Genomic DNA, 12,451 nt, shown 5'->3' with positions numbered 1-12,451 from the left:
TTGGCTGAAAACAACTAAGGGAGGAAGAAGCCAAAATTGCAAAAGCAACATGAAAGCTAGATTACAGCTTGCAAAGGTGCTTAGAGACAATGACCTTCATTTTTGGAGATAGGTGCTATGACTTGAGAACATAACCCTAACTGTGGAGTAAGGAGGTGGCCACATCATGCTGTGGGGATGTTTTGCTGCAGTATGGACAGTTGCACTACAGAATATATGACTTCAGGAGGAAAGAATATGTTTGTGAAGAAATGAAAGCCTCATCTCAATACATCAGCCAGGAAGTTAAATCCTTGGGCACAAATGGGTCTTCAAAATGTACAACGACACAAAGCAGATCCCAAACTAGTTGCAAAGTGTATAAATTAGCAACAAAGACTGAGTTTTAGAGTGGCCATCACAAAATCAGAATCTCAGTCCTACAGAAAATTTGTGGATAGACAGTATGTGCTCTCTTTAGGAACCATGCTTCATCATGTGTGCAAAACCCTATTTACAATGACTTCCTAATGATTTTCAACACCATAATCTTTCGGGGAAGGGGTGCAAGGCGTTGGGCGCATATCTGTTGCGGTCAATGGCCTGGAGGCAAGTACAGCCTGGAGAGGTTGCCAGTGCATCACAGAAACACACAACCGTGTATCGTCATCTCTAAAAGCAACTAAGAGTGGCCAGTTGAGCCACGTCCTTCTAGCTATGAGGAATCAGTGCTCACAACTCCACCATGCAGCGTGCATCACTTTACAAAAACTTCAGCAAAGAGGCAAAGCAAGACAGGTGTTTTTTAAAAAAAACATTTCACAAATTTTGGGTAGAAATTTTATGTGTTTGACAATGATTTAAAAGTTGAAAGAAAGTGTTAAGTTTGAATAAAGGTAAACTGTTACATAAGCAGAGGTCCTGAGACAGGAAAGATCTTTGGCAACGACTCATCTATTTTGAAGCACGCTGCCTGTAGCTCACCAAGGCTGTTGCATAACACCACTATTACTGTACAAGGTGACTGTAGAGTCACTGATTCAAACAGGAAAATCCAAAACACTGCCCTTCAAGTGCAAGAAATAATATGCTGAATTCCCTTTTCTTCTGTAGAAAATGCATCACTTCTCGTTGCGCTTCCTGTCCCATTCCGAAAAATTATGACAAATTCCTGCCTTACTTTGGTCGAGGGAAAGGGAATCTATTTTTTATCTTAATATTTTAGGCCAATTGCAATGCTGTAGGTCAACAACATCGTTCCTGTGTTCAACCTTGCTGCATGACCTATTAAGCTTTCACAGCAACAAAAGATAATGTTCATATAATATTGAGAAATACAGATGGTTTATATTCAACTTTTTTAATTGAAGGACAGGATGATCTGGATTTCATCACTGCACAAGTGGATTTAAATTTCCTAAAAATCAAAACACTAGGTTTGCCGCAGCCACCTGCCATAATAAGAAACATTTGCCTGGATGTGCTTTGTGTCCTGCACCACTCTTTCACAAGCAGACTCCTTAAAGCCCCCCCACCCCTAACTGCAAGGTTATGACAACAGTTACTGCAAGCGTCTTTTTTATTTGCCATATATTAGCCTTTAGAGATTTGGAGGCAAATGCCTGTGACTCCACTTAAAAAAGCAAAATAAATGAACATCTGGACATGATGGGTGGCCAGTCTAGGTTATATAAAGCTAAGATGAGCGACAAACGGGAATCTCCTGCACTGGAGTCCAAATAAGTAAACCTAGTGAATTCCTGTTCCATAATGTGCGATTAGGGCAGGCAGTCAGACAAAAGCAGCATAAAATTAAAATTCCCTGCAAGGCTTTAAGGAAATATATTGCTGCATGCCTCCAGATGGACTCGCCTGGTATGTACCAGATGTTCTAGTGGACTAATAAGAACAGAGACATACAGAGTAATATGTAAAGCAGAGCATCCTGTGGTGGGGGAGTGATTTTTCTTCTACACTGGTATGTCTTACAATCCATGTGTGCCGTTTTTTCTTTTAGTGTAGACTGAGACGTACCGCCAGCGAGCAATGAGCCCCCGCCGAACTTGGCTGACCTCTTGTCGCTCCTATTTTACAGTCTGTCTCAAGTGTACGAGCAAGAAACAAGAAACTGGTCAAAAAACAATTTAGACACAACATCAACCCGAAATAATAAAAAAAGATAAACACAGTTCAAAAACTTTTTATCCTGTTCAACACAATATATCAATTTATTTTTAACATTAACATACACATGTATAATGGGTCAAACTCAGCATTACCACAAACGTGACACAGAGAAGGACTGGAGGCATTAACGTTTTCCTGTTGCAGAACAAAATCTGAGTCGAAAGTCGTGGACTCACAGTCGGCCTGAAGCAGCTTCAAAACGAAATATTAACAAATAATATAAACTGTGTTCTCTTACCATTATTCACAATATACTTTTATACCAACGCAAGAGTGTCATTGGATTTAATGTAGACGTCTAAGCGTGCCGTAATTATCTGACAGGTTCTAATAAATTCCAGTCCAAATATGTATCTTTAAATAATGCATCTTCATCTCTTACCACAGTGATGGTCATGGTGTCCATCAGGGCTCTGCTTTGGGTTCAGTTCTGTTTTCCCTATACATGCTTCATCTCAGCTTCTTTATGGAAATATAAGTAAACACTATTTTTGCATCTATTGTTATGCTGATGACACTCAGTTGAACCTATCATTGGATCCAAACGAGACTGGTCAGCTACTTTAGCTACATTTTTCAGACTTGTTCTGAGAATGTATAAAGTTGGAGGAATTGAATTTTTCTTGAATTAAAATCAAAATTCTAATTTATACATGTAAGTAACACATCCTCATCTTTTTCTACAGTCAATTATTGTGTCCCTCAGTCCTATTCTGTTTTCCTTTTACACCCTCCCTTTGGGATCCTTCTGGGCAATATTGTAGAGGCAGGTTGGGTAATATTATCCGTAAACATGACATTTGCTTCCATTGTTATGGTGATAACACCCAGTTGTACCTATAAATTAATCCACACAGGACTGGTCAGCTACTGAAGCTACAGTCTTGAGGATACAGAGTTGGATGACTTGTAATTTTTTTATTAAACCCAGAACTCTAATAAAAATAAAAAATATATGGAAACAACACTTTCTCTTATTTTAATAAAGTAGATGGTGATCTCCCTCAAGGTTCTGATTTATTTTTCATGTAGGTATCATTTTGTCATGAGTGTGTTTCCATTAAACTTCAAATGTGAGCTGAAGAAACTAATGACTGACAGTAAAAGATAAACAGTGTCAAAGAAAACACCAGCTACAGCTGTTTTGGGAGAGTCATTAGCCTTTTAAAATGTGTTTGCAGAATATGTATAACAACATTTTCATTGGAGTAAATATAATCTAAGCATACCTAGCTATTTAGAGCACATTTGTCTATCAGTTTGATATTATTTTATGTAATTAAAATAGTTATATTTATCTGTTTTTATTCTTCCGTAAATCTTTTTAGCAGCATTGCTAGTTTTTATGGGCTGTTTTTTATCTTAAATCATAATTATATTTCATGTTTATTTATTTCTTTTTTAAGCACCTTGGGTTTCCGCTAAATAACATTTAGCCCCCATAACTTTTGTCATTTCTACATTTTTTTGTGGTATTTGTCATGTTGAGTTTTCTCTTTAGTTTTCTGTTTCTGATTTTTTATTAAATAGTCTCATATTTTTATCTTTAGTGCCTTTAGATAGGTGGCCATTTCTTCTCTGCATAACTATCAACTTCATTAAATGATAGAAGGAAGTCTGATTTTATATTTTGTGTAGTTAGTGACTCGTCACAGTATTATATCCTTCAGAAAACCTGTTACATACATCAGCAGAATGTCCCTTATGAAATAACTAATGGCTCTACCAGTCATCTGCTCCTCAAAGAAACAATGCCCCCTGCTTCCTTTCTTCCCATTGTCTTCTGTCAGGTTTAAGATATTTAAAAAACACTTCAAGGAGCTACGGGAAGACATTTTTTTGTGCTCAGGTAGCTTGTCACATTTCCGTGACCTTTACTAGTCAGAACAATTCCAAGCTGCCTCTTGTCCCTGCATCCGTTTCCTCTGTGCGTCTTTCCCACGCTTTGTGCATGGACAGTGAAGGAAATCTGCTTAAAAACACTGCAAACAAAAGCTTCATATGCTCAAAGTGTGTGTGAGTGGGGTGTGGGAGGGAGGTGAGGGATAAGAATGGGAACAGAGTTTCCTTTGTTTGGATGGGCTGTTTATTTGGAAGCCTTAGTGTGTATCATCCTGGCACAAGGTGAAGGAACATCCATGTTTTCTGCTTCGTCTCATTTTGCAGGAGCAACTCTCAAACAATGAAGCTGATTTCAAAAACAGAAAAAGAAGGAGATTCTCCCCCTGAAATGTTATGTATTTCTCTCAAATAAAACAAATAGCTGTGTGTTAAGACAACCAAGGATAAACATATTTATCCATGTGATCATTCTCATCTTACCAGAAAGAAAGATCCCAAATTACCTGCCAGGTTCAATTGAATTTTACAACCTAACACTTAAACAAGTTCAAAGGTACAATACTGCCCCTAGCGGTTATAGTGAAAACTGGCGATCCAGAGAGAGAGAGAGAGCGAGCATTAAAGGTGCGGTGCAAATGTTTTCTGTATTCAGGTTTGAAAAGAAAATCACCCCTTAAAAGTTGGACTCAAATCAGAACGACTCCACTTATAGGTTGCTGCCAGCAGAATAAAAAGCCTTACTTTCAGCCCTTCCTAAATATAATTGTAGAACCAAACAATTCACAGAAATTAACCAAACTGTTCACGCATTGTTGTTTTCTCTATAAGTATAATTAATATCTTACCAGATGTGAGTGACGAACAGCAGAAGATGACGACGATCAGCCTGAAACATCTGGAAGAGGTCATCCTTCCACCCTCAAAAAATTTAATAAAAAAGAAATCCAAACCTTATGTTAAAAATATTAAGCCCCTCTCGGAGGCTTCTGGGTTCCAGATCTCTGACAAAAATGACCCCCTGAGAGCGTTGTTCGTCCTTTAAAATCCGTCCTATAAATCCACAAAACCTTTCAGGTGAACAAGCGCAAAGCTGCAGCGGTTCTACCGTATCCCATGACCAGGTTTGGCGGGGATCTCTCCTGCTCAGCAGCTGGGAACCCCGACTCCAGAGCCCGCGATGAGGAGACGGATGTACCGGTCTGGCAGCGGGGCAGGTGCACTAGAAAATGTGAGGGAAATTTAACGACTAATGCTGTATAAAGGTTCAAACAGCGCTATTTTAGTTCCTTTATGGGTGTAATATGCCAGAGGAAGAACCATTCAGCGCCTTTCATGCGCGCCTTGGATCACTTCTCCTCCTTCAGCCTCTGAGTAGCACTTACAGTCCATGCGTGACACGCGTTTTATAGAGTCACAGAGGAAGGACGCAACGTCACTTTGTTGGGGAGGACGCAGTCTGAAGGGGTCTGAATGTAGAAAAAAGATTACTATAAAGGGTTAAACGTGCAACCAAAAACAGTACTTTGCAAATGTATTCATGCCTTTTCACATTTTGTACCACAAATGATACATAGTTTTTATTTTTTTAAGTGCATTTGTTTTCAGCCCCATTTACTCTGTTACTCCAATAAAATCAGTGCAACCAATGAATTCATTTTTCCCCTTAAAATAACCAACTTTGTCCCATTGAGATCACCTATTTCTTTGGTCAATACAGAATACAGAAGCAACACAGTACAAAGATCACAAAGCAGTGATTTGTCTTGAAATAACATTTAAACATTCCTCTGGAAACATGTGAACACATTTAGCATGGGCTCAAGATTTGACACAGGCTTTAAATTAATTCATGGAAAGGAAGTTTTGCAGCTGCAGGTCAGGCTGACGATTTTTGCAAGTGCTTGAAAATCAAAAAGGTGTCTTCCCCTGTCCAGTTCCTTCAGAAGTCATTTATTTAGTCAGTCAAGTCGCACTCTGGGTAACTTAAAGACAGTTGTTCAGTGAAGGTGGTGGCAGCAGCATCATGTTGTGGTTAGAACATTAGGAAACAAACAACATAAATATGATAACAACCCTAAGATAAACCTAAAGCTATAATTGTAGGGTTTATATCAAAACATATTCATGTGTTAGAACGGCCTAGTCAAAGTCCAGACATGAATCCAATTGTGTATCTTTAGCAGCACTTTGAAAATTGTTGTTGAGCTTGGGCTATTTTGAAAAGAAATAAGGACAAATTTTAGATCCGTAGATGCTCACAGTTGGTAGAGACATATCTCAAAAGATGAAGAGATGGTTGAATACAACTGCATGCCATGCTTTTCAGTTTTTTATTTCTAACATCATACATGATTCTTTTTGTTCTTCTTTGTTTTGGTCTATTACGTAAAATCCCAATAAAATACAACAGAAATGGGGTTGATGGCGTTGCATGCACACAGATACATGCAACACGTGTCAAAAATGTTTAAAATCCACCTCACAATTATGCACTACTTAAAAACATTGAAGGTTTGGGATGTAACATGAAATAAAAAAAGATAAACTTCAAGAGATATTAATGTTTAAGCAAAGCTAATTACACTTCAATTCAATCCAAATTATAACGCAATTCCGCCAGATTTAGAAGAACAATAATCAGCAAATCATTTATTGTTAACTGTAGTTTTATTGTTCAATAGCAACACAACCTCAGTGTGATCTGATAATTGTTGCACACGTTCATTTGTTGTTGTTTTGAAATTGTTTTGAAGATTGTAAAAAGGAAAAGAGAACATTGTGGAACTCAAAGATTTTCTAAAATAGACTTTAGTATAAAGTTTGTATTTTTAGCATGTGGTTAAAATGTTTTTTAACTGTTTAATTTAGTTAAATGTGTTACTAATTGTCCTGTGCAACAAAGACAACATTAATCACAAAACACAGTTAACAATCATTAGGACTGACAGGAATATCTGGACAATAGCAAAAATTAACTACTTTATTGTAAATAAAGGCATTTCTAACCATTTATTTTCTGTTTAATCATGCAGCAGATAATTTTCTAAACTGAGGTCTGACCTGTGTTACATAGTCAACACTTTGTGAGGCTGAGGTTAAAGGTAGAACAGATAATAAAAACCAAACAGTTCCTGTGATTCTAGATTAAATCAATCTGCCCAACTAGAATAAACATGGGTTGTATTTATTTTTAACCTCAGCAACAGGATACACTGCTTTTTATATCAAAGTAAATAATCTTCCTTTGTGCTGCTGGACCCTGCAGTGTGTGGATGTGCCGCAGACTGTTTTCTTTTATCACTACAACAATCACTGCACTGCTGTGGGTCAGAGTTGGTGGCTCTTGAAATAAGAACATCCTTCCCTTGTATTTTCTGTCCATATCTGGACTCAGCTGGTTCCATTTTGGGGAGTGGATGGGGTGGAGGAGGGTGAAGCCCTCGGCAACTGACTGCTCTTAAGAAGGAAAAAATGTCAAATGTGACAAGAGAACATGGGAAACAATTCATTGAATCTCAGCAATGAATCTTTTTTTTTTTCTTTTGGGGAATTTGGGACCATGCTGTCACAACTTAAGTATTTAGATATCAGCAGTTTTAGCTCAGTTTTTTCAACTAAGATCATTTATTTGTTGACACAGAAGTCTGAGTGGTTAGATAACAGAGTTGACTGTTCTCGGCATGGTTTATTTCAAGAAAAAGCACACTAGAGCCTTCAAAATATGAGTTTCAACAGCCATACTCTGTAGTTATGAGGCTGTGCAAGGATGCTCATTGTTAAGGTCATGGGATTGAATACCATTAAATTCACTTTTTTTGTTTATAGATTTGGGAAATTAACACAAAGATGCTAGAATTTTACAGCTCCAATATGAAAAAAAAACATTAGATAATAAAACAACTGCATCAATCAACATAAATTAAAATAACTGCAAACAATCCTTCAAAATTTAATGAACTAATTAATCTATGTTGTCTAAATAGCAATACGTGCTTCTTTAATGCAACAATGAGACAATCACAGAAGTGAAACTTACTTTTGCAGAGCCCCAAGCCTGACTTTAGCTGCTAGTTAAAATGCCTGATTGTAGACCAAGAGATTACTTGAATAGAATCTGCCCGACAACATGAAGTAGGCAAAACTAATTTCAAAAGTTACACATCATGCCCCAATCTAAAGAATTTTTAGAAAATATGACAAATTCTCTGATATCTATGGGTTTGCAAATTGTTACAAAGCCATTTTAAAGCTTTGTGACCTTAGCAAACCATAATGAGCCGATTACCCACTAATAGAGTAAACACTAAACAGTGGTGAACCTTACCAGGAGTGATGGCCCACCAAAATGTTTCTGACGACTCATCCAGGAAGTCACAGGAGAAGCCAGAGCAACCAATAAAGCACTGCAGGCCTGACTTGGCTCATTTAGGGTGAGTGTTAATGATTTAACAATAAGGAAGACAATGAGCAAAAATTGTATCCATGGGAGAGTTGCAAGGCCAAAACACTGCTGACAAAGAATAACACAAAGGCACATCTCACATTTGGCAAAAGATATGATCATCCCCAAGACTTTGGAGAAAATATTTTTTGTTCTTAATTGACAAAATCGGACCTTTTCAGAAAGCATGCATTCTGTTAAGTCTGGCAAAAAAAACTAACAAAGCATTTCAGAAAAAGTGCCAACAGTCAACCATGGTGATGGCAGTGTGATGGTGCGGGGCTGCTTTGCTGCTTTAGAATAAGGACAACTTTCCATGACTAATGGACCATGAACTCTGCTCTCTTCCTGAAAATCCTGAAGAAGAATGTCCAACCATCAGTTTGTGACCTTCAGCTCAAGCCATCTTGGGTTATGCAACAGGACAATGATCTGAAGCACACCAGAAAGTACACCTCTGAATGGCTCAAAAGAAGCAAAATAAAGATTTTAAAGCATCCTAGAAAAATTCGAGGCCTTACCAGGAATTTTTATGAGCATGGCGGGGGTGGGGGGTGGTAGGGGAGATGAGAAATTACGAGAAACATTTTTAACAGGGTTGGGGGGGCAATATGCTGAGGTGTGACCTTAAACAGCACATTCTCCTCTCACTTCTGGTGTCCCCTAAGGTCCCATGTTGGGCCATTCTACCTTTTTTTCATTATATTCATTGTCTCCTATAGTTGTATTCTTTTTAATGCGTTCGGGGCTTTTAAATAAGTCAAACTTTTGAGTTGAGTTGAGAAATGATGGTGGTTGAGGGTTGTGGTTTCTGGGGAGCAGAAATAATGGATGTCAAATTTTGACTTGCTTTCTTGCTGTTAACAGACTGACATTTTTCCACACTGCTTTAACCATTTAATATTTTGCACTATATGAGGGAGAAATATGCAAATGCGTTTTAATAATTGTTCTTATTTATTTTTATCTTAGCTCAGATGCAATCTTCATGAACGATTACACTAGGTGCAACTAGAGGAGAAATTAGATTTGTTGTAGATAATATGTGGGGTTCTCCAAGGTTCCATACTGGGGCCAAAGTTGTTGTTTTTTAAGATCAATGATATTTTTAATGTATTAAAATGGTTAATTAATGTTTTGTTCACTGATGATTCGAATATATTTAATCAGGAAGGAAACTTGATCCGTATATGGAGACACTAAGAACTGAGTATTTTTTAAAGATGGTTAGAAAGTATGAAATAATTTAAATAAAACAAAATAACTTGTATTTTTTTTCTCAACTCAGCAAATGAATAAAAAATAGAAAAAGTATATCTTTTAAAAAAGATATACTTTTATAAGAGCATGAAATATTAAATAAAATCAAATATTTAATAATCTAGAAAATAATTTTTACAAGTACCGACCGGTACATCGATTTTTAAAAATAGAAACAGAGTACCCAATGAACTGTACATGAAAGAGATGAACTTCAAGTTGCAAGCTTTCTTTACAATTAGGCACTGAGTAAAAGAGACATTCCCACCGGGCCGAAGGAGCAACAGATAAGTCTCCTGGTGAACAATTGGTGGAAGTTGCTTGCTGAGAGGGTGGATTTGAAGTGATTTATTTGAAATTGTTCTGTTCATAGGACGCTATAGGGGACTGACTGGTTCTACACACCCAGCATGAATTCTTCCTTTCAGCCCTGATTAACCCTCAGAAAAGTTTTTCTCCAGTGGAGGAATCCTGACTTGTTGCCCAGTTAAAGCCCCGAAACCAGCATCACAGTCTTCCAAACACTTTCATCTCTGTGTAAATCTTGGCTGAAGGAATAGAAATTTACAGCCCACTATATTAGTGAAACTATTTCTCAGATGATAACAGAGTTCTAAATTATCCATTTTTCAAGTGAAGGTCAAGGACAGAAGTCTGCCTGAGTCGTAAAACCAAACATTTTTCAAAGCTAGTCATGTATTTAATTTGACATGTTGAATGTTTTAGGTCAGAACGGAGGATTGACTTTAAAAATAACTCAACGTTGCTAAAAATATATACAATTGATTCATCAACAGCATCACTTGATAAGACAAAACTGTTTACAAGGTTAAAATGGGATTTAATCATTTTCAAGCACCAAACTTTATTAATGATTAGATTGTAGTTTTCAAATTGGAACTATTAGTGACAGCTCACTTGGCTCATCTAAAGACAGTCTGGCTTGCCATTTTAATTAGATCCAATTTGCAAATAACTCAAAAAATAATAATCACTAAATTCACAGCTAAAAGCAGCAGATGCTTCAGCCCTTACAGACAGCATATAATATGAAGAAAGTGTTACAGATTCTGCCATCATCACAGGTTATATTTCAGAAATGTAAGTTTGAACTGAATGGAAATATGAAGAGCTAAGTATTATTATTACGTATTATGGAAATCAAGTTTGTGTCAGCAGCCGGAAGCTAAAGTTTGAAACTGGGGTTTTGTACTATGTGTGGTGCTCATTCCTGCTAAAATATGTGGTTGTAGGATGATATATAATATTTAGACTTAAGGTTTCAAAATTCTATGCCACATGTTGTTTGTTTGTTGAATGAGCAAAGAGGCACAACTTTCAGTGGGAAACTGTATTTGATAAAAATATAACAGGTACTACCTAAAATAATATTTTGACTCACTTTTTCTTTCAGAAATCATCATTTGCATCTCTGTCAGTAACGTACATCTGTTGCGCTATCTATAGTATTGCAATTACAGATGTTTCTCGATAAATTAGAATATCACTGAAAAGTTTTTTGTTTTTTTTTCGTAATTTAAAATTGAAACTCAAATATAGATTGATTGCATAGATAGTGAGTGAAATATTCCAAGCATTTAAATCTGTTATTTTTGATGGTTATGGCTTGCACCTAATAAAAACATTTATTTTCTCAAATATTTTAATATTGCATAAAACCAATTTAAAATTACTTTTAATATAGAAATGTGGTCTTACAGTGTTCCTATGGATGTCCCTGTACTGTAGTATATGCACTTCATACTTGGTCAGGGCTCGTTTTGTATGAATTACTGCATTAGTGCAGAGTGGCATGGAGCTGATCCACCTGTGCTTCTACTGAGGTGTTAAGGAAGCTCAGGTTGCTTAAATAGCTCCTATTCTTTGCATTGTCTACCATGGTGTCCCTCATATTCCTCTTGACAATTCTCTATTCTCTGCAGGGTTTAGTTGAGGCCAGTTTGCTGGGCAGTCAAGCACAGTGTTACCAATGTTATTAAAGCAGGTATGTGATCTTTTGGCATGGCAGGTAGGCTAACAATCCTGCTGGAAAATTAATTCAGCCTCTCCATAAATCTTGTAAGCTGAGGGAATCATAAAATGTAGTAAAATATCCTGGTGGATGGTGGTGTTGTCTTTGGACTTGATAAACCGCTGTGGACCAACACCAGCAGACAATGTTCCTCAAATCTCAACTGACTATGGAAGCTTCACATTGGACCTCAAGCAACTTGTGTGCAGTGCCTCTCCACTTTTCATCCAGACTTTGGGACCATGATTTCCAATGAAATGTTAAAACTACTCTCATCTGAAAGTTTTTGTGAACCTCCACTGAAATTCTTAAATGGGCTTTGATTCAAAATTCTCTCCAGACTGCAGTTATCTCTGTTGTCTGTGTACTATTTTCCACCACATATTTCCCTTCAACTCAACTTTCCAGTAACCTGCTTGGATACAGCAATCTTTGAACAGACAGCTTCTTCAGCATGACCTTTTGTGGCTTACCTTCCTCCTGGACGTGGTCAATGACTGTGTGCCGGACAACTGTCAAGTCATCAGTCTTCCCCAAGACTCTGTACACAATGACATAATATTTCTGCATTAAAAATAAATATTAATTGCTCTTATGAAATATTTACATTGTTTTATGAACCTGAATTTGGGGTTTTAATTAGTTGTGAACCATGAGAAAATTAATAACAAAAATAAATGATTGAAATATGTCACTTTTTGTGTAATGAT

General features: G+C 37.0%; 1 protein-coding gene across 2 annotated transcripts in view; it reads right to left on the bottom strand.

The window, feature by feature from the left end:
- kdrl (kinase insert domain receptor like) overlaps positions 1-5,374 on the bottom strand; it is a 63,834-nt gene extending 58,460 nt beyond the window's left edge. For both annotated transcript variants that reach the window (XM_047353611.1, XM_047353612.1), the window contains exon 1: positions 4,854-5,374. In XM_047353611.1, coding sequence (XP_047209567.1) covers positions 4,854-4,917 — 64 coding nt within the window. In that variant the 5' untranslated portion in view covers positions 4,918-5,374. The remainder of the gene's footprint in view (positions 1-4,853) is intronic.
- Between the last annotated feature and the right edge of the window lie 7,077 nt (positions 5,375-12,451).

This window comes from Girardinichthys multiradiatus, chromosome 23, assembly GCF_021462225.1.
Source record: "Girardinichthys multiradiatus isolate DD_20200921_A chromosome 23, DD_fGirMul_XY1, whole genome shotgun sequence".
Taxonomy (NCBI): domain Eukaryota; kingdom Metazoa; phylum Chordata; class Actinopteri; order Cyprinodontiformes; family Goodeidae; genus Girardinichthys; species Girardinichthys multiradiatus.
This window is presented reverse-complemented; position numbering and strand designations above follow the sequence as displayed.